Genomic DNA, 23463 nt, shown 5'->3' with positions numbered 1-23463 from the left:
AATGTACCTCTTTATACAAAAGAATAGCTGGGGATATCCTAGTTGGATTTCCTGCATGGAGCATGGGGTTGAATTTAGTGCCCTATGGGGCCCCTTCCAACCCTATGGTTCTATAATGATAAATTCTCTTTGGGATCAGAGCCACTACATACAAGTTGTTTTTTACCTGCTGTATGAGTGTTATGGGAGAGGAGAGAGAAATTATGATTGAAGCTGATCTACAAATGCAACTCAAGTGTCATATAAACTTGAATGCATTAAGAAATGCATTAGTGTAATGAGAATGACAGAAATCTCTTTTTCAATGGCTGTGGTGAGCAGCTTGCATTGTTTCTCTTTGTTTCAGCATTGTTCTTTTTCTGATCCTAATCCTAATCCCTAAAACCTGAATTAATCTCTATTTAAATACACCTCCCCGTAAATAAATAATTGGCAGTATAAAAACAGTGATATTTGCAAGTTTGAGAATATGTGTTGGGTTCGATGCAAGGCACCCAGGACTACCATGGGGTGCGGGGCCTCCAGTGACTCCGGTGAGTTTGGGATGGGGTGAGTTTAGAAATGGATTCACAAAGTAATAGAACAAAAGAGGATTAGCAATAAAGCTTGTGAGAATGTTCCCCATAATATTCTTTCAGATGTTGGTATCCTGCTGTCTAGAAGACAGTGTTGCAGTCTGGTATATCTGTAATTGATGGACAGACCAAGCGTAGAGACTGGTCAGCAATGTTTGCTCTTCATCCTGGGGAAAAGTGACTGTTAAGATGCCATAGGGTTCTTTCCTGGCCCCGGTGCTATTCAACAAATTTATAAATGATGCAAATGATTTAAAAAACATGCTTATCCAATTTTCAGAAATCACCAAAGCAGAGTGTAACTAAAATTCTGGAAGAAAAGAAGTCAAAAGGCCTTGATAAATTGGATAGTTCGTCAAAACAAAAAAAAATAATTTCTACAGGGATAAGTGTAAAGTACATCAAGGCAAGAATAATGAAATCTGCCATTATAAGCTTTGTAACACTTGGACTAAAAGCAGTACATGTGAAAAGGTTCTAGAGCAATGGTTCTCAACCTGTGGGTCCCCAGATGTTTTCGCCTAGAACTCCCATAAATCCTAACAGCTGGTAAACTGGCTGGGATTTCTGGGAGTTGTAGGCCAAAACACCTGGGGACCCACTGGTTGAGAATCACTGCTCTACAGGTCTTAATAGACCTGTCAGTTCCTGGAAGGTGTAGGACACAAAGACCAGGAACTGACAAGACCACTGACTAAGCATGAGACAACAGTATGATGGAGTAGTAAAAAAAAAAAAAAACAACCACTGCAATTCTGGGCTGTGTCAACAGGAGTATATAGTATCTAGATCAAGGGATGTAGTAGTGCTCTGGTCAGATCTTACTGGGATACTGTGTCCAGTTCTGTACACCACAGTTCAAGGAGGACATCATGAGAGTGCAAGAAAGGGAACAATTCATGAAAAAAAGGTGGTATTGTTGAAACTTCTTGTCACATTTTGGATGTGATGAAATCTTCAATTCTGGATAGAGGAACTTGCAAGATATTAGCCAATTGGTGCTCTAGTTTCTTCTGAAGTTGCTGTTGTTGTGTACCTTCAAATCATTTCTGATTTACAATGAACTCTAAGGTAACCCTATCATGGGTTTTTCTTGGCAGAATTTGTTCAGAAGTGGATTGCCATGTTTTCCTCTGAGTCTGAGAGGGCGTGACTTGCCCAAAGTTCACCCAGTGGGTTTCCAGGGCCAAGTGGGGATTAAAACCCTGGTCTTGCAGTGTCCTAGTCCAACACTCAAGCCACTACATAGTGGTTCTCAACCTGTGGGTCCTCAGGTGTTTTGGCCTACAACTCCCAGAAATCCCAGCCAGCTTACCAGCTGTTAAGATTTCTGGGAGTTGGAGGCCAAAACATTTGGGGACCCACAGGTTGAGAACCACTGCACTACATCATGATGGCTCTCTGAAACTATAAGGTAGACAAAAAGTTTACTAGGCACCACTGAACCAGTACTGAGACAATAACTTTTTTTTTTTTAAAAAAAAACCTTTGATAGATAATGCACAGGTGTGCATTTGTTAAGCCGCATAGTTATGTTTCCTGTACTGATAATAACCTAGGAATGGAGGCAAAAGACAGGTTGAACTGTACTGGATCAAAACTCCTACACAGCCAAGCAGTTGCTTAACCTGTTGAAGCTGGTTCAAAAACAAGGGCAGAACAGCATGATGAAAATGAAATAGAGGCTGAGACATAATAGACCACATACATTGGTTTTCATACATATAAAGGGAGGAGGGCGTGTAAAATGCCATTGGTTCTTGTTATTTGCCGTCCAGTTGGCTTCAAATTATGGTGACTATGAATCAGAGCTCCAGTCATCAACAGGCCTGCTTCGATCTTACAAATTGCGGGCTGCTGGGACTTGCGTCTCAACCATTTCTTGAGAGCTGCACAATCCCTAAACCTGTTGTTTGGTAGCTCAACGGACTATCGTAGGACCTTAATGGATTACTTCCCCACTACTCATTCACATTATATCAAACTTATTTTCCAGGCCCTCCAGAGTGCGAAGACCGGTAAGATATTGTTTCCTATTGATGGGACATGGCAATTGAATAATCTTAGTTGACTGATGAGACATGGTGGCTAAATAAATCTTAGTCTTAATTTAAAATGCAATTTATAAATACAAAGGATTTCAAAGCTCACATGTATCAAAGCATATACCATATCAGAGGTATCATCCCTTTCTCAAATACAAGGGTGGAATGACACTTGAAGTTAAAAGGTTAAAAATGCTTCTGTTGACAAGCACAGCCCAACAACAAAAGATTTATGGTGTCTTGAGTTTTAGGCCTGTTCCTGGGGTTATTTGGGCAATGATTCAGAAAATTGCATTGGATAGACTGGATCAGCTCTAGTTTCTTAGATATGGTTATGATTTATATTGGCAAGTAGAAAGTGATTGGTAGATGACATATGTTCTGTATCTCAAAAACTGGAGCGGATAGGGGGAAACTGGTGCAATTTTTGGAATCAGCAGAACAAATAGACCCAGAAACAGGTCTAACATTTGAGGCACCAAAATGTGTGTTGGCCAATATGATGAATACACATTATGGCAGGACTTGAAAGTCAATTAATATCAAACATTCCAATTCAAGCAAGTGATAAAACTATGAATATGTATTGAAATGCTTTAATACTATTTTATCTGCTTTTGATTGTTTTTAAAATATTATTGTGGATTTTTAATTGCTTTGGAAGCTGCTTTGCAGTCCACTCTTGGAGAAAGGCCACATACAAAAACAATAAAACAAAGCAAAATAAATAAATTGCCACTTCCTGCAAGATATAATGTGTACCCTCACATTTCGGTACAAAAGCTTTTGCATTGATATTTAAACACTTTCATAGAATTCATTTAAAGTTATCATGTGGAAGCGATCACTAATTAAATTGTCATTTTTATTTTGTTTCAGGGCAGAGAGTGAGGGCAGGTAAGTCCCTTTGTTAACGAGCATGGTTAAAGTCAAATACACATCTTTATAGATGTTGAAGTGACTAATATTTGCTCCATTTAAAAAAATAAAATTTAAAATATCTTAAAATAATATACTAAAAATTCTCAGTAGGATAAACATGGGACAAAAGATATATAACACAGTGGCCAGATATAAGAAAAGGTAAATGTTTCCGCTTGATACTAAGTCTAGTTGTGTCAGACTCTGGGGGTTGGTGCTCATCTAAGCTGAAGAGCCAGGATTGTCCGTAGATGCCTCTGAGGTCATGTGCCTGGCATGAATGCATTGAGTGCCGTTACCTTCCCCCTGGAGTGGTACCTATTGCTCTACTCACATTTGGCTGTTTTCGAACTGCTAGGTTGGAAGCTGGGGCTAACAACGGGACCTCACCTGCTTCCCGGATTCGAACCCCTGACCTTCAGCACAGGAATGATGAAATCCAAGCCTGGAAGTTCTTAACAAACCACTCTTGTTGACCCTTAGTTCTTCTAAGGATCAGTAAGGGAGGATATTAGTACTGACCTAACGTCCAAAGCTGTTGAAAGGGCTAGAACACTACATTGAACACTACATTGGATCCCTGTATCCAAAGATTCTGAACCCAGATTCAACTATCTGCAACTTAAAAATCCAAAAAGTAAATCTTTATTTTCCATTTCATGACCTACCATTACTATGCCATGTTATGTTATAGGACTGTAGCAACCATAATTTTTTGTATCCACGGCAGTTCCGGGAACCAACCCTAGACAATACCAAAGGACCACTTTATTAAGAGCTGGGCACTGAATTTTGGGGACTTTTCGATTTCACCAGGCTGCCTGCCATTCATAGCCAGAATCTGCTAGTTACTGCATTACAGTATACTTGCATAAATTATTCCCATGTTGAAGACTTTTGCTTCAAATGTTAGGTCTTGAACAGAGACGGCAACTATGAAGAGGGCAAGGACCAGACGTGATGCAATATCACTTTCAGTTGTGCCAGGAGTGATTTCACAACCACTCTGGCTCTACATTTCAGAAAAAAATAACAAAACTTATTTGAGGTGGAGCAAGGAGTGATGTTTCTGTAGTGGACAGGGGTTCCCATTCCCCTCTCCCCTCCAAACTATGTCCCCATCCTTGGCGGAAGCTAATTTGTGCCGATACTACTTTTACTCATGTGGATTTCTCTAGTTAAAAGCACAGGATTCAAACTAGTGCAAGCTTCACTCAGATATCACAGGGTTCTTGGTCCCATCGCTGCACTTCCTCCAAAATGAATTATAAAATATAACCTTTCCTTCCTTCCATCGCAATACAGGTGGACTCTTGGTCATGAGGACATATCCTAACCATGCCGATAACTGTGTGTGAATGAGTGAGGCAGGCAGACAAACTTAGAGAGATGGGGGGAATGCAACATTCAAACGTCAGTATCATGTTGGCACTTTTAATGCCCTTTCATTATATTTCTTCTCTCTACCAACAAATGATCTGCTTAGACCACCAACACAGAGCACTTACATTGGGCAAGGATCAACAGCAGACATTCAAGAAGAAATAAACAAGTGAGTATTTGTCTCTGTCCTAAGCAGCTATTTCCCTTTTCTCCAGCACACCTTCTTCTTCCACGCTGCATTATGTCTGATAACTTCATTACTTATGGCTTTATAACTGATAATAATAATAAGGAATGGTCTAATGCACATTTGTACCTAGCTGATAGAAATGATGATCTGGAACTAGGTCATGAAATGGAAGCTATTTTCGGAACTCCTGACCAAATACAATTTGCATGACATGGATACAGGTTGAACATCCTTTATCCAAAATGCTTATAATGGAAAGTGTTTTGGATTTTTTTTAATTCGAGGGGGTTGGGGTTCCTGTATTTACATATAATGAGATATTCTGGAGACAGGACCCAAGTCTAAACACTGAAATGTACATAATCATAAAACTGGAAGAGATCACGTGGGCTATCTAGTTCAACCCTTTGCCATTCAGCAAGACCCAACTCAGTCATATACACATATGCATAACCTGAAAGAAATGTTAATAACTTTGTACATGAAACCAATTGTGTGTACAAGGAACCATCTGATGGCAAAAGATGTTGCTATCTCAGTCACCCATGAGGACAGTATTGGTTTTGGAATATCTCAAGCTTTTTGAATTCCAGATAAGAGATGCTCAACCTGTGTACACAAATATATACTGTCCAGAGAATTGAATCCAAACCCAGCTTGGCATTTTGTGAACCGTAAGGTGGGTGAGGGGGGAAAAAAAACACTTGGATTTCCCAAAAAAACAAAACCCTTTCACAATCTTGTTAGGATATATTACTGAGCCAATATTTCCTTTTCATTGTTAGCCTGGAATAAAAGTACCAAGAATGGACAACCTGACCCCCGAATTCCTTCCACCCAGAATGCTTTGCATTTCCCATTTACACAAAGAAGGACTTGTAAGTCTGCATAAGCCTGGATGAATGTTTTGTATCTACAAAATGCTTTTTCACCTTCTCATCATGTTTGGTAAGATAGCCTTCACATGGGGTTGTTCCAAGACTGTGGAATCTTCCCGATTCTCCTACCCACAGCTACATTTAAAAAAAAATTTAGTCAGAACTTTGATTCTGAATACCTGTGGCAGAAGAGCTTTTAATGGAGTGTGCTATGTTTTATTATTTTTAAATGTACTTTCAACTTTTTTCATGTAATAGAATTATTTTAAACTTTAGTACTAACGAGCGGTTTTAAACTGTACTTTGTTTCAATTTCTTGTAAGCCACCTTTGGTCCTATACTGGGAAAAAGGTGGGGTATTTGGGGAATAAAATAACTAATTTTGTATTTACTGGCATAAAACGTGGTTGGCCATGGCATGGTGGCAATGGCTCTCTCCATGATACAACATGAGACACTGAACAGACCAGAAAGGAATTTTAAAAGCTCTAAGCTATGTTGTAATGTCATGTGGAGACATGGCCAAATAGAGGTAATGTCAGTTACAGCTGCCTTCTCTAATCTGCTTTGGGTTGTATTTATTTATTGTGCTTTTAAAATGCTGATGTAATCTGTCTGGGAAGCTGTGGCAGAACTTTGAAAACAAATAAATAAAAGGATCTACCATGGTTTAAAAACAATCTCGCAGTGACAGCATGTGTTCAGAATCTGGACTGCCTCACTGTTTGTGTAACATTTTGGCCTCCGAGGAGACTCCAGTACTGGCCTTTAACTGGATATGCTTGAAAGGGGGAATTTCAAAGGGAAACTCCAAGGAGAAATGCCAAATTGCAACTCATCAGGAGTTTGGTTTTATGAACTAAGACAACTAGTTTATTATCATACTGTTATCAGTACACAAATGTCTGGACATGTGTGTTATCAACACTACCTTTTGATGACTTAACAGACACTTAAACTTTAATATAATTGTCAAAATATGCATTTGTTGCATCACATTTCTCTCTGGCCTGGTGGATATATCTGCTTTTTCTACATCATGTGTAAATATACCTGTTAATTTGGGAGAATTCTTCAAATATCTGATGAAGAGCACTTTAGTCCATAAAAACTATGTAAGAAGAATGGGAGTAAATTTTAGCATGTCAGAAAATGATCATGATTCACCTAATTTATCCTCTAAAATGTCAGTTAACTTTTTTGGAGGTGGGGGATGAAATCCTGCCACTAGGTAACCTCAACTCAGCAGCAGGTATAAGTTGCTGAAATATTTATTCTAACTACACATTTTGGAAATTCCTTAGGGGTGGGGGGCAAATCCAAACTCTCAACAAATAAATAAAGTAACAGAAGAAAGCAGCACAAGACTTGAAGAACAGCAGCAGGAGGGGAACAGAATTGCTCCCAGGTGGGAGGTTTTACTCAGAAGGTTTCTAGTGACACATATAAGTTTGGCCATATTCAGGCTTCTTGAGGTTAGAAGTTTCAGGCTAAAGGATACATTCCAAAATATGTCCTTTCTCCCCCCAACACGCCAATTACCTATGTGCAAGGATTCTGATATAGAGGACCATTCAACTGTATCATTTCCACCTGCATTTTGAACTGGTCTGGCTTCAGAAAGACTGGACTATGCAGGACTATAGGAAACCATATTAACTCAGGATAGATTTGCCTATCTAGCCCAATACTATCCTGACTAGCAGTAATTCTGAAGGTTTTAGGCAGGCAAATGCAGTTCCTATGACCTGCCGGAATGTTTTAAACTGAAAATGTCAGGGCCATCATTCAGGGTGCTGTGCTCTTTTTCTGGCTTCTCGTCCTTCACATTGGAAGCAGTAACATTCTTGCATCACATAGAGCTGTTTTTCAGTGTTCTCAGTTCTCACTTAAAAGCCACCATGTCTTGTGACCTGTAAGGACGGAAAAACCTGCATTTTCTGAAATAGGATTAAAAAACACACTCACACACATACACAAGTCTATAATCAAGGCTTGGCAATGGCATGTCAGTTTTTATTAGTTGGAAGTGAAATCAAACCCCAGATCAGACCAAGACCAGCATCTTATATGGTAGATGTTCTCTCCCCAATATGGGCAAGAACTGCTCTCCTCTACAAATCTATCCACACTTGTTAAGGGGATGAAATTAAATACTAGTCAAAAGGTGAGTTAAAATGAGCCCCTCCCCAACAGATTTTTTAAAAGAGAACATCTCACATACTTTATGCAACAGAACTAATTGCTGGAACCAACTTGTGGAATTCTCACAGGCAAGACACATTTAAAGCACTTGGAGCCTTGAGGTAGCATCTTTACGCAAAATTAAAATGATGTTTGTGACTAGAGGGAAGTATTCATAGCACATAGATTACGTTTTAGTTAGGCTCAGCAAATCTGTGTCATGCTCCTCAGAGTTAAGGGGCCACTTTTTTTTCCCTCGGTGATCAAGCTTCGGTGCAGCCCAACAGCCTGCCCGGGGAGAACCCACAGAGAAGGCCTCTTCAATGAAGTACCTGTTTGGAGCAACTCATTCAGCAACTCATGAGTTTGGAGCAACTCATTCAGCAGTTGTACTCATAGCAAAGGATAAGATAGGGGGAGAGAGACTCAGAAACGTTGGGATTTTTCTTTTTCTGGCAAAACCAGTTTACAATTATATGTCAAAAACGAGAAAGGGTTGTCCTGCTTTCCTTCACAAAACTTTCTTGCTGATTTTCTTTTCATAGACATTGTGTTTCATACATTTTGTAAAAACTTGTGCTGTGACATTAATAGAAATATAGTAATATCAGGACACTGTAAGCGCTTCCTGGCAACCTCAGAAATGACACACATTTTTTAAATCACTCATTAGCCACTTTGCTGCTGAGTTCTCTTATTAAAGCTAGACATTTCCATTGAACATAGGCAAGCTTATGGCAGATTTCATTTCCTCTTAACAAAGAGAGACACGAAGAGTAGAAAGAAAATTCTTGAGAGCTGTTCATACAAGCCATAGGGAATTAATGAAGCCAAGGGACCCAGAAAACTGAGCTGAAATAGTTTGTGTGTACAAGACTGCTCTAACTAGTTTCCATTCTAAATTTTGCACACAAAAATAATTTTATACAACAGTATACCAAATCATCTTATACTTTGACAAAGTCTGTATGTTTTAAAAATCAGTGCTGATCTCTTCCATGTGAGGAGCAATCCACACAACCACAAATTGGCCTATTTAACTGTAGCTGAAAAAAAAAACTATCTGTCCTGACTTGAATGTACAAGTAGAACTTTCACACTAATTATTACAGGAATGCCACTGAATTGTGCTCATGATAAAGTGATTCATATAACCAGTTCATCATCCATACACACAGATACATAATAAAGAGTTTGTACAGATTGAAAAAATATGCCCAATTTGGGGTTGTGCAATTCAGCCTTTCAATGGCCCACTTTTAGGATAGAACAGAACATTATCTCGAGCAGGAATTCTCCCTAAATCTGTAGCAACTAACATAACTCCAACCATTTTACGCATCTGCTTTCAGTTCTGCGCATGTCTCCCTGGCCAATGCATGCGTTGCTCGAGTCTTGCCAGGGAAAGAAGATGCCATACTTTAAGCACTGGGCAATCAGATATGAAACTGCACCCAAAAGACACCAAACCCTCCAGGAGCAGGGTCCGATGAAGGACTTGAGGGGGAAAACCTCTGCTAGCTGGCCATTGTGGATGCAGAATTAACTTTTGTGGTTCAGATGAAATTTTAACCAAGTTTTAAAAAAGGATCTCAAGAACAGCTTTAACTTGTACCAGCTCTACAAGCTTGTAGAAGCACAACTTCAAAAAAAAAAAAAGCTTACATAAACAAAGAAATGTACAATAAAAACAATATCTTTGGTGCAAAATATCATGATGAGTGGAGTGTGTTTGTTTCTGGGCTTTCAAGTCTGTAATAAATCTGTCTCCTAACATATGGCTGAAATTGAGATACTAGGGAAAGAAAGCCAGGATGTGACCACCAAGGCTTGAACATTATTTCCAGTGGTATTCATTTACAAAAAAGGACAATTATTATCATTCCCTGATTCAGCAATGTATTAACAATTAAGTCTTAAACTATGAACAGAGACATTTGTAGCACGTTGGAAAATGGTTACTGGCTAGGAGCCAATCAGTGAGCAGGGCCTTTGACAAAGCCAATAAGAATAAATTCAGAAAGGGTAGAATTATTTCATGTTTAGAGGGCAGAGCTATCATGATTTTTTTTTTTTTTAAAAATTGCGATCCCATCAGATGAAAAACCGCAAGTAATGAAAGTAAAGTAAAGAAATCTATTTCCAAACCAGACATGGTCTTAACATGCTTAGAAAAACTAATAATGAAACAGGCAAGTCACATTACTACTTATCAATTTAGGATCTTATCGTTTGAATAATGTTTTTGCTAATGCTATGAAAAGACCACTGCTAAGGTCCAATTCATTCAGACATAATGCTTGCATAAAATTTAATCAAGATATTATCTTGAGTATGAAGAACTATAGAAACAATTTTCTAAAAAAAATGCGGATCTAGAAGGCATTTTAAATGAAAAGAAACTGAATGGATCTGAGTACAGAGTTACTGCTTCAGATGTTTCAATTGCCTGGCGTGTAAATGAAAGATTTCCATTTTAGATTTTTTTTATAAAAACATTCATTTTGAAGTAAAATGCTGCTAATTTTCACAAGAGATTTAGCAAAGAGACTTGGCAATTAGAAAGTATAGACTTGTGTTAGAATGTTGTAAAATATTAGTTGAAGGGAGCCCACTTTAGTACATAAATATTAAGATACCCAAAAAATCAACTCTTTTCTTTAAAAAGAAGAGCATTAAAACTCATTCTGCCAAGGGTCATGCAAAATCTAGGAGTATAAAGAATCCCTATGTGCAGGAATTTGCATTATGTTCTATTGTTTCCGTCAGGCCACAAAATCAGTCCAATTTAAGAAACACAAAAAGGACAATACAACTGGAACTCTTGGGCCATCAAACCCCATGGCCTATTCAAATTCACTGCAATCTAAAATGTAAAAAAAAAAACATTCTGTTTACTGTTACATATACTGCTCATAATTTGATATTTTGCTTCAGTACTCACTTAAAGGTCCCTTGAGACTTTAAGCATTCAGCATTGCAGTGCTTGCCAAGTCCAGTAGGTGGCAGGAAAAGCTCAGACCTAGCTACTTCTAGATTTGAAGCCTTCCCATCCCCTTTGACATTACCAACTATTTCAACTTATCATCATCATTATTATTACAAGCCGATTCTGATACTCTAGTCAGGAAATTCAGTGTCAAAATGAAGTCATTGTTAAGGAGGTGGCTGTCCCTGAGGGAAGGAAGAGCCACCTGCTATCCAAAATCACTGATTACAAAGTCCTTTCTTTCCTCTTTGTTTTTAAAAAGCAAGAACAACCAATACAGGGCTCCACATCTTTTGTATCAGGCACTTGAATTGTTGGAGAGACATGCCATCCTGAACCAAGCAATAAGAAAAGAGGTCTAAGAGACTCAGCAGTAAGCTAGGTCTAATAATGAAATTTCAGCAGCAAAGTGGAGATCTGGGGTAAGCCTTGACCCATCCAGCTTTGCTGAGACCTATGAAGGTTTCTAAAAAATGCCCAAGAAGACACCAACAGCCACTGTCCCGTAGTGTCCTTTTTTTCATTTGTGTGATGCTGCTTTGTTGCTATTAGGAGACTTCTCTGTATCTTGAACTGAGAAGGCACTTAGGTATTCTGTGCCTAATTGCCTGGATTTGTCAGGTCCATGCTCGAACCAAACAATGCCACCAGCTGCTCCTCATAATGTGTTATATTCCTCTTCATAATGTCCATGCAGGGGCCAAGTAGCCGCTCAAATGCTTGCACATCCATAACTGAAGAGAAACACAAAAGATAGGAAAGGATCAATACTGACTTCAAAAGAAACACTCTAGTCCCTTTCAAGGGGCAACAAAACAAGGGAAAAAGGAACATGGGAAACCTTGTCCATGGGAATGTTAAAAGTAAGGCTGCAGGAATAGCTCCCAAGTTATTGGTCTTGCCTGCAGCACTAGAAGCAGGGCTAAGAACTGGACCCCAGAGGACAGGTAGTAACTAGTTTATTCAGAGGGCTCTTTCCAAATAGGTTTTGTGTACTCTAGTGCAAAGCTTCTTAAAGTGTGATTTGTGATCCCATTTGTAGTCCCTTGACTAATCTTAAAGTGGCAGAATATGCTTGGTTGCTCCAGAATATGCTCCTTTTTCTCCTGGATTCAAGTAAATGTCTAATAATAATAAATAATAATGACAACAAGCTTTATTTATATCCCACCCTCACCCCAGGACTCGGGACAGCTTACAGGAAGTAAAAACACAGTGCAGAACACAGAATTACAATATAATACATGAATGATAGTATTAAAAAAACCCTAACAGCCTAACAGAAAATAAACCATAATATAAAAACCAAAGCAAAAATAAAAACATAATACACAATGACAATATCAAAAGACCCAACAGAATGATATAGCAATAACACAATAGAATAACACAAAGTTAAAATTGTTGCTGGATTTAAAACATATTATCCACCACCAGAGGCAAAACCAGTTCAAGCCAGTTGGCACTGGTGCAGCTATAAACCATCACAATAGAATTATGATCAACCATTTTCGAATGCTACCAGGTGGCAAGCTATGCCTTTTTTTCAGCTTGCCACCTAATAATAATAATAATAATAATAATAATAATAATAACAACAACAACAACAACAACAACAACAACTTTATTTTTATACCCCGCCCCATCTCCCCGAAGGGACTCGGGGTGGCTTACATGGGGCCTAGCCCGATAAAACAATCAAATATCAATAACACAGCAATAAAACAATTATACCAGTAAAAACATCAATATCAGTAAAACAATCGTTAAAATTGACATGAAGCATACAATATTAAAACAGGAGACTAATTCATAGAACCCAGAGAATGTGCTGAAATGGGGAAGGTAATTTCACAGTTGAAATGGACAATAAAGTGCAAAATAACATTGGCAACACCTCAAGAATGGGGCTATTATAAAATGGGCAGATAGATCAGTCCAACAACAAATTAAGTGTCAAAGGCCCTTTGGAAGAGCCAGGTTTTTAAGCTCCTTCGGAAGGAGAGGAGGGTAGGGGCCTGCCTGATCTCTCTAGGAAGCGAGTTCCAAAGCCGGGGGGCCACGACGGAGAAGGCCCGCTCTCTCATCCCCACCAACCGCGACTGCGAGGGTGGTGGGAGCGAGAGAAGGGCCTCCCCCGACGAGCGAAGAGAACGTGCGAGTTCATAGGGGGAGATGCGGTCTCTAAGGTAGGTGGGTCCCAAACCGTTTAGGGCTTTGTAGGTGATAACCTGCACCTTGAAACCTAGAGGCTGCTTTAGACATTTACATGAAGCCAGGAGAAAAAAGGATAGTCAACAGAGTATATTTTGCCATTTGAAGCTACAAACCAAAGCATGCCAGAATGGCATGAAAAATGTTGAAGATGCTCTCCATCCTGCAGTATTAGATATTCAGCCAATATTTAATTCTTTATATAAAAATAAACAAGTACATCCATCGCATTAGTATGCAAATTTGCTTTAATCTTTAATAAATAGTAAAATTATATGTATGTCAAATAATTGTTTTAAAATAAATCACTTTATAATTTATGATCAGGAAATGTTTTATTTATATATCTATGTTTTATACATATATACCCAGGGTCATATACAATATTCTCAGGAAAAAAAGTGGTCACAAGTAGAAAACGTTTTAAAAGCCCTGCTCTCAAGCATTTAATGTACAGAATTGGCTTTTTTTCTATTAGCTTTGGGCACCTGTAACATAGTTGTGTCTACCAACTATAACTTTCTTCTTTTAGGAAACTCATTTTCAGTAGCACTGTTCTATGGAAGTTTTGAAGTGTTAAATTGAAGTACTTTGGGTTTTTTTTTTTAATTTAGGCACTTTAGAGATGGCAAAGGGAGCTTGTTGTGATATTAATGTACTTCTCCAAGAGGTAGCAACCGGAAGTGCTATTATTTTAACAATGAAAGACTTGGTTTTCATACCTCAGTAGCTTATGGCCCACTTACATGTCACTAAAACTTTCAAGAAAGTTTATTTGTAAGATCTGTACTCTGGTATGAAGGCAGATAATATTCTAATCAAACAATAAAAAATAACTACCGGTATACATTCTAGTCTGTATATATCCAGGGTGGAAGAGAAAGGAGTAAATGAACAAACAAAAGACAGATTTGGGAGTATTTGATCAGAAAAAGACATGGAAAAAGAAAGAAGGTGTCCTTACCTAAACATTTTACTTCTCCAACTGCGTAGGCAGAGGCTGCTCTGGGTTTGTTGGTAACAAGTGCAAGTTCTCCAAAATACTGTCCTTTTTGACACCGAGCAATCTCTATCTCCTGGTTTGCATCCTTGCCAGTGATAGTCTAAATAAGAAACGTTACACTTGGGAATGATCCTTGCTTGCAGACATAAATTATACTCCAAATTTCCTTGGTTAACATTAATTTCATGCACCAATGAATGTTAACCATGGTGAATGGTGGTACAGGGATTACACAACTTTATGGTTATAATAATAATAATAATAATAATAATAATAATAATAATAATAATAATAACAATAATAAAACGTTATTTATACCCCGCCACCATCTCCCCAACGGGGACTCGGGGCAGCTTACATGGGGCCATGCCCAGGACAATACAATATAGCAAAATATAAAAACAACATATCATAATACAGTTAAACAATACAATAAATAGTCATATACAGTACAACACAAAATTTAAAAAAAAGCAATATAACAGGGCGGGCCGCATGAACACTCAGTTAAAACTTGGGGTGAGAAAAAGATAAGAATAAAAACCACGGGGAACAGGGACATAAGATAGAAAAACAGTCTAGAGGATAGATGTTGGGGGGAGTAACAAAAGAAGTGCATAACAGTTACTCTCCGAAAGCACACCGGAAAAGCCACGTTTTTAAATCTTTCCTAAAGGCTAAAAGAGTGGGGGCTTGCCTGATTTCAATGGGCAGCGAGTTCCATAATCGGGGGGCCACAGCGGAAAAGGCCTTCTCCCTTGTTCCCACAAGGCGGGTCTGGGATATAGGCAGTGGCGACAGGAGGGCCTCCCCTGATGATCGAAGAGATCGGGCAGGTTTATGGTAGGAGATACGGTCACGAAGGTAGGTGGGTCCCAAACCGTTTAGGGCTTTATAAATGATGGTCTGCACCTTGAATTGGGATCGGAAAATGAACGGCAGCCAGTGGAGCTCCTTAAACAGGGGAGTAGATCTCTGAACAGATTGTTCCAACGATCCAGAAGTATTTACTCTTCTGTGGTTAAGTTGCCAATTCACTGAACATTAAGCACAGACTAAGACTTTGTGGCTCCTGTATAACTTGAAATTCAGAGACTGAGAGGGAATATCCTTTGTTTTTTGTTATGGTGATTTGGGGCATTTGTAGCCATTCCAGAATTTCTACTAAGCCATCCATCCATATGACTTGGTTATCTTTGTGAAGAATTCATCAAGATTTCTTCTATATAAAATTCTACTGGGTTGTTCATTTATACTTAAATATTTTGTTTATTGATTCACCTTTGTCTATAAACATGATTAGGATCACTGTAGCATTAAGTATTGTGGCCTCAATTACAAAGCTGCTTCCTTTGCTGCACAATGGGGATACTTACTTCAGTACAATATTTACATTTTGTTATTTTAACTGGCTATTTTTCTTGATATATTCCTATCCTGAATTGTAATCAACCATTACCATAAAAATATTTGAACCTACCTTGCTTTTAATCAAGATTTTTACTTCACCACACTCGACAATGTAAAAGCTGTCTGCCTTATCACCCTATGAAGACAAGAAATATTGTGATATGTTTACAAAAACTGTAGTTAAACATTTGCTTCGAAGCCGGAATTGTGCCATTTCTAAAGCAGCTGCTAGAAAAGACAGACAACAACACAGAGGGAATAGGACTGGTCTGAAAGGGATCTACGTACATGATGTAAAAACACCCAGAAAGGAATACAGAACTGCTCTTAGAAGTGAAAGATGGATTTGAACAGAAATCACTCAAAGATGTAACCTCACTTTACTTTTCATAATCTAGTATAAACAATAAAGTATTTTAAAAAGTGAGCAAACAGTTTTGTGATGTGGCAAGTATCTCTTTAAATTACTTCTTCATAAAGGATCGACAGAGCACTTCAGGATATTTTAAAATTACACCCTTCCTAATTTTCCATGAGCATGCCCTTTGACCTTAGACACACAATCTGTGTATTATGTACTCCCAGACCCTTACTAAAGAACAGAATGTAAACCATCAGGCTTCCAGCAATGGTTACTAAGTTTTATAGACCATGTTTTATAGACCATTTATGCAATTCATTTGTCTAAATTAGTTCTTGACTGCGTTTCAGTCATAGTATTTTAAGTCTGAAACTGTTGGAAGCACTCTCAAGCTTTGGAGGGGTTGGGGCATATATGGTTAAATGAATAGCTGGGATATCCTAACAGCTGGGAGGGAGTTCCAGATGTGTGTGAAGCAGACAAGAAGGTACAACTGTATTCCCATGTTGACCTTCTGACAGTTCTGACATGGGTATCAGCGGCAATACACACCAAAAAAGTAGTGCAACAAGAATTTCATACTGATTTGAACAATGCTGCTAAATTCCATACTGTTTTGAATTAGCTGCCAGTGATACCAGTGAGAGAATTTGGCAAGTCTATCAAGTCCCATCCTGCAAGAATTCCAACACCTATCAGCTATCTAAGGAAAACAACTCTGTCCTCTTGACCCAAACGTTTCTATTTATCACTTTAATTTGGGCTGTAGTGTGTGTGAGGAAGGGGGGGTGTGCTTCCTGGAACAAAATGTCATCTGTCCAACTAGCTAGGCCAAGACTATAAACCTGAACAGACCAGAATTATCAAGTGAGAAATTAATTTTTTTGTTCTTGGGCAGAAAATCTGCATGTGGATGCTTTTGAAAGCATGCCTGCAGACCTAAATGGTGATATGAAGACTCAGGTGGTGGAAAAGAGAGTTATCTGTCTAATAGCGTACTACAATTAAACAATATGCTGTTTTAAAGAAGAATTCACTGCAGCCTAAAAAGGAATGCTCAGCATGTGAAGCTTTGATGTGTTTGGTCTATTTCCAGAGCATCAATAAAACACATCTCTAGATCAGTATGTCCCTGCTGTTTCCAAGAAATAAAAACATTCAGTCATAGTATTTTAAGTCCCCCCCCCCAAAAAAAATACACCTTTTGTTCTTCTCTCATAAAAAATGAACATTAAATGTATTAACTGTACAGTAAAGGGTAAAATATATCAGTATTTATCAATCACTATTAATGGAACCAAGGAACAACAGTTGAACACGGCCATCTGTGTTGCAGGCCAACAGTGTCTACATACCTGACAAATGATACGCTCCCCATCTTGAAACACCTTCTCCCCTATTACATCAACAATTTTCATTCGCTCTGATGGCTGTAACAGAAAGAGAAAGTGAATCCCACCTTTCTTGAATAATCTGTTGACATAAATACTTTTATAATAAGTCAATGCAAATATTTATGAGGACAAACACAAAATGCTCTCTGCATTTTTTATATGCTTGGGGTATTCCAATAATTCATAATTATGGCCCAAATAGTTTTGTAGTTTATTACTGCAGGATTGTTTGGCTACAGTCAACTATGTTTGGTTTTCATCCATATTCTTATTATGGTAACACTCCTCTCAACGCTAAGTACAGCAACTCATGCCTATCATTGCTTCCACTGGAGCTGAGGGCCAAACAGAAGCAATTATGGCAGCCACAACAGGCTTCAGGGGCAGTTCTCTGCCTTCATTTTTAATGAACCAGGCATTCGAAGAATTATGTTGAAAGTGTTCCTTATTAACCATTAGCTAGTTATACATCACGAAAGCCATACATTTAGGTTGAGTCAACAACCAGGTGGCTCTACATGTAGTTCATCTTTTTTTACTAGAATCTCATTAAAATGAGACACAAACTACCACATAACAAGTGTCCACAGCAATTTGTTGCTCAGGTACTTACCTGGAAAATGATACCAAGACTAGTAGCAAGTCTATAGCTTTCAAAATATGCAAAGCAAAAACTCCCAAAGCAATCATTTTTTCTAAATGTTATTTTAAAAATATTACCTCCAATGACTTTAGAAGTGGTACTGACTCAACAAATAGTTCATATGTCTTCCTTTTCTTTGCATTGTTTTTGAGTATAATTCTTCTGAATGTCACCCGGTCCTTTAAGAAACAGAATGAGAAGGAAGGTTATTGCCTTTGATCATTTCCATCTGGACTAGCCAAAACAGGACCCCATAAAGAATTCATTTACTTTAAAATTGGAATCGTTTTTCAATTATTACTTTGAGCAAGAGTCATGAGCATCTATAGTCACCAGCAGTATTACTAACTCCTGAAAATGCCAACAGTAATATTAAATTTTTGGAAGGGAAAAGGGAAAGGAAGTGAGAAGTTAACATGCTCTTTTCTATCACTTTTTTCACACATCCATATATTTGATGAAGAGAAAGCAGTCAAGAAACTTCCTTTTGAGATCGCACAAACATTTATTTAGACAAGCAATGTTGTCTAACTGGTTTACTCTACGGCAAGCTTAGGAAGCAAGAGCGTGTTCAGCTAGAACAAACCCAAACCTAGGCAAGTACATGCAGAAAGACTGACCTAGAACACATTAGTCTGCCTTACTGCATTCAGTGTTCTTGCATTATTGAACTGGTTACTGTTTCTAAAATGTATTTTTAATTTATCCTTCCTCAGAAATTCAGTAATGAACTACAGCATTTTAAAAACAGAAAGAACCAATATATTCTCACATACCAATTTTCCACATAAATCACCAAAAAAGCTTTGTCCACTGTAAAGTAACTACCCAAATCAGGATCCACTAAACAGTCTTAGAAAATAACTTTGTAACTTATATAAGAAAGTCATGTGTAGTGGATTGAGTGTGGGATGATGACATAGACTAGGTTTGTATCCCTGATCAGCCATGGGAAACCACTGGCTAACCTTGGGCAAGTCACACACACTCAGCCTTAGAGAAAGACAAAGTTGAATAAATTTTAGCATGAAATACTTGTGATAGGTTTGTCTTAGGTCTCCCTGACATTAGAAATGACTTGAAGATACCCAGCAACAACAATCCAAGTGGGGCACAGCAATCTAGAGTTTTCTAAATGTATCAACTACAAACAGGGAAAATAATGGGTAGCTCCAGCAGTGTAAGCTGCCATAATTACCTTCACCTGCAGATAAGCATCCATGTTTCTGCATCCACTAGGTGGTAGTATGAAATAGATTAAGTAAGATTGACATTTTCTCTAAGTGCCACTCAGATTCTTATGTTAACTTTCAATGTTAATTTTCATACCCATGCCCAAATAATGTTACCAGTGACAGTCAAAAATCTGCAATTTATTTTGCCTGAATATATTCACAAAGGCTAATTTTTCAAAAACACGTTTCAGACCACCTGTGTTATAAAAATGCACATGTCTTTACTCATGCTGTGATATGTATAAGAATCAATGCTTACAGTGTTCCTGACCGGTCTTGTGCAAACAGGTGCAAATTTCATTTTAATCTTTCCTAAGTTAAAGGATTGGCATTCCACATATAACTACTTCAAAAAATACACTGTGCTCTGCACCTATTCAATTAATTTCAATTTAATTTAATTTTAATATATTTATATCCTGTTCCTTCTCACCCAAGGGAACTTGGAGTGGCTTACAGTATGGCAATATTCAATGCCACATATGCAACAATAAAATACAATATATCATATACATAAAACAACAAAAACATATAAAACATATAAACACCATAAAAGTGTTAAAAACCATATCTAGTCCAGGAGTCATTACTTATGTTGCTATAATTATGCCAGTGCTATATTGCACTAACCAAACGCTTGATCCCACTCATATCTTCACTATTTTTCTGAAAACCAGGAGGGAGGGGGGCAGTCTAATGTCACTGGGGAGGGAGTGCCACAGCTGAGGGGCCACCACTGAGAAGGCCCTTCTCTTGTTTCCACCAATCATGCTTATGAAGGAGGTGGGACCAACAGCAGGGCCTCCTCAGCAGATCTTAATGCTCTCATTGGTTCTTAGGGAGAAATACGTTCGGACAGATAAATTGGGCCAGAACCATTTAGGGCTTTATAAACTAAAGCCAGCACTTTGAATTATGCTCAGTAGCAGGCTGGCAGCCAGTGGAGCTGGCATAACAGGGGGGTTGTATGCTCCCTGAATATTGCTCCAGTGAGTAGTCTGGCTGCCGCCTGTTGGACTCACTATTCTTCAGCATGATTTTCATCTTGTTCCTTCAGTGCACTTAGAATTCTTATGACAATAATAAAAGAGTCAGAAACCAGGAATAAAGTGTTCTTTGTGATAGTTATATAATGGCATGCTTCACATGCAATATCAGCTAAGATGCAAGAAAAGTCCTTTGCAAATCTGCTAATCATTTAATATAACTAGACAAATGAGAAAATATGTGTAGTATGGCAATCTGATTAGAACAAGGAGAAAGTAGTTGATTTTTCTTTAAAATACAGTAGGCACTTGGTATTTGAAATTATAGCAAAAATTCAAATTGCAGGGGGGAAAAAACTTCCACCTGAACATTAGAAAGAACTTCCTAGTGGTAAAAAAACAAAAATAATGTGGAAAGCAAGAATAGAAGAATACATAGGGTTACGGGATTTCTACAGATGTAGCAAACAGAACACTGAAGGAACCAGAAGGCAATATCTAGCTGTGGAAGAAAGACTGAAAATAGTACTATTTCCCATTTTTACCTGCACAGGCACGTAATACTGCTCATAACTGATGGTTTTTGGATCTGATGGGGGAGGAAGAGAGGTATGCCATTCCAAAGTGCCCCAGGGTTTTAATAAGGAACGGTGAGTATGGTAATTGAGAGAACTATTCTAAGGCAATGGAGATATTATGAGAAAGGAAAGGGGAAGTGATGTAAATAATCAAGTGGAAATATGCTTATGCCCAAGGAGCAAATGAGCTGCTTAAATCTCTTGCCGGAATTTTGATCACTCTACCTTAAAAATAATGAGCACATTGACCACAAAAGGGATTAACAGATAGCATCTTGCATTTGAAATAATATCTAGAATAAATTGTCATCACTCATTTTGCCTTTCACTGATCACTATACTTACATTTCTTTATAGCATTTACCCTTATTTATTTTAATTGGCACTTCCAGTGAGGAGCAATGAAAGGGAGAGCAAGCTGCCAATCCACACTGAAGGCTGCGCAAACATAGGGATGTAAACCACATGATTGAAACTATTGCATCGATTTAATAATGGCTGCCATGCAGCCTGGAGAATATAGTGTGCATATAAAATCCACAAAACTTCAAAGCCTTTCTGACGTCAAGTCACTAAGATAAATGACTCCAGGCAACGATGAAGGGCTCAGAGATTAGCAGCTGCATCGATACCACAGATTAAGGTTTTCCTCATTTTAGGAAAAAGCAATAACATTGTTAGTCAACGCTCTTTTCACTCTTTTGCAAAGAAGAGTTTCACCACATACAGATAACTACTAAGGCAACAAAGTAATTAGCATAGATAACGCTGGCTGAGATGTAAATTTGGTATGCTAAGGGGGCTTCTGTTTCTGGAAAAACAAACCCTCCTGCCATAAGACAAGAAGTTTTTGACAATAAGGAGGCTTTTAAAAGCTGGAATATTACATAAGCAAATCTGATATTCAAAAAAGATACAATTAAACATGCAAAACTGCAGTCATCCCTCCACATCTGTGGGGGTAAGCATTTGCAGATATGATTATTCATGGATTGCTGTATTTACCACAGATTCTACTGCCACTCAACACATAACCCAAAAAAATCTAGGCATTTGCCAACACTCCACCACTGGGGGACATACATATGCTTAGATAAGAGTTCTCCCACTTAAGAACAATAGGATATGCGGTTTTTATTTATATTCACTTTTTTATTTTCTCAGAAACCCTACACTTCCAACCCCTGCACAACCCTATCTAGGCATCTTTGCAGTCATCTTGTTTTTTATAGGCTGACTGAGGTGTTAATTGTTGTTCAGAAGTCACATGACTTCAAAGAGGTTTTTTTTTTCCAAATCTTCAGGCAGCAGTCAACATGGACACCTTGGCCACAATTTTATGTGGGTAAGCTGAAGTTCTAGACAGTCAACCAATCAATTCCTCATGTACAAAATGGGAGAGAACAAGTATGGTATAGTAATTTGAGAGATGGAGTAGGACTCTGAGGGACCAGTCCTGAACATGATGGACAAATCACCAGCTCTCAGCTTTCAAGGAACACAAAAATTAACACAAATAAAACACACCTTGTCAAGAAAACCCTTTGAGAGAGTCTTAGAATCTCTATAAATCAGAAACACCTGGAAGGTACACACAGCAGCAGCAGCAGCAACGAAGAAACTAACCGTACTGTCTGGGGCTGACAGGAGTTACAGTCCAACACCTGGAAGACCACATGTTCTCCTCCACCTTAGTGTTAGAGCTTTTGGTTCAGAGAGGCAGCTGCTAGGTGAGATTATTAAGGCTAGCAAAACAATATTTCTACAATCACAGTTTGGGGAGTTTAATGAGCAGGTAACCATATTCCCTGTATAATCTCAATATTTGAAGCTGTAAGCACAGAAAGTTTTTTTATGGTGAGGCTCATATTCTTGTAGTACTTATTCTCCTAAGACTGCATAATGGGGGTATGCTGAGGAAAGGCTTGTGAAGGGTGTGGCACAAGACAAGAACAAATAGGAACCATACCAGGAAGGCACATTATCATTTCCTTCCCATCTCTGTGCCTGCTGGAAATAAGCCCTTCCTGTAAAAATTAGAAGCAGCAGGACAATACTTGAGCCAAACTGGAAAGCACATCACTTCTTTTTTTTCCACTCTAAATAAATAAATAAATAAATGAATAAAAACCACCATAAATTAGCACAATATATGAAAATGGGTGTAAAAAGAGCTAGCAAGAATGGAGAATCCAAGAGTATTTACAACATCTAACATCTAACCCAACCCTAACCCTAACCCTTAGACCGAACACTAACATATAGGAAACACTGCATGAACATCAAGCACAAAGTAGCTGCACGCAATAACATCCTGCGGAAACTGACTGGCAGCGCATGGGGAGCAGACCCACAAGTAATAAGAACATCAGCCCTGGCCTTGTCTTTCTCAACTGCAGAGTATGCCTGTCCTGTTTGGCACAAGTCTGCCCATGCAAAGCAAGTGGACATAGCACTGAATGAAACATGCAGAA

At 38.3% G+C, this 23463-nt stretch overlaps 1 protein-coding gene across 2 annotated transcripts in view; it reads right to left on the bottom strand.

The window, feature by feature from the left end:
- Window positions 1-7975: 7975 nt before the first annotated feature.
- The window catches only part of prkar2a (protein kinase cAMP-dependent type II regulatory subunit alpha), a 111270-nt gene continuing 95782 nt past the window's right edge, over window positions 7976-23463 (bottom strand). For both annotated transcript variants that reach the window (XM_008105436.3, XM_062969634.1), the window contains exons 7-11: window positions 18268-18369; window positions 17509-17583; window positions 15863-15928; window positions 14344-14482; window positions 7976-11899 (exon numbers count right to left, since the gene is read on the bottom strand). In XM_008105436.3, coding sequence (XP_008103643.1) covers window positions 11766-11899; window positions 14344-14482; window positions 15863-15928; window positions 17509-17583; window positions 18268-18369 — 516 coding nt within the window. In that variant the 3' untranslated portion in view covers window positions 7976-11765. The remainder of the gene's footprint in view (window positions 11900-14343; window positions 14483-15862; window positions 15929-17508; window positions 17584-18267; window positions 18370-23463) is intronic.

Source organism: Anolis carolinensis, chromosome 2, assembly GCF_035594765.1.
Source record: "Anolis carolinensis isolate JA03-04 chromosome 2, rAnoCar3.1.pri, whole genome shotgun sequence".
NCBI classification, from domain to species: Eukaryota; Metazoa; Chordata; class Lepidosauria; order Squamata; family Dactyloidae; genus Anolis; species Anolis carolinensis.
Note: the sequence above shows the minus strand (reverse complement) of the source record. Positions and strands in the feature narration are given on the sequence as shown.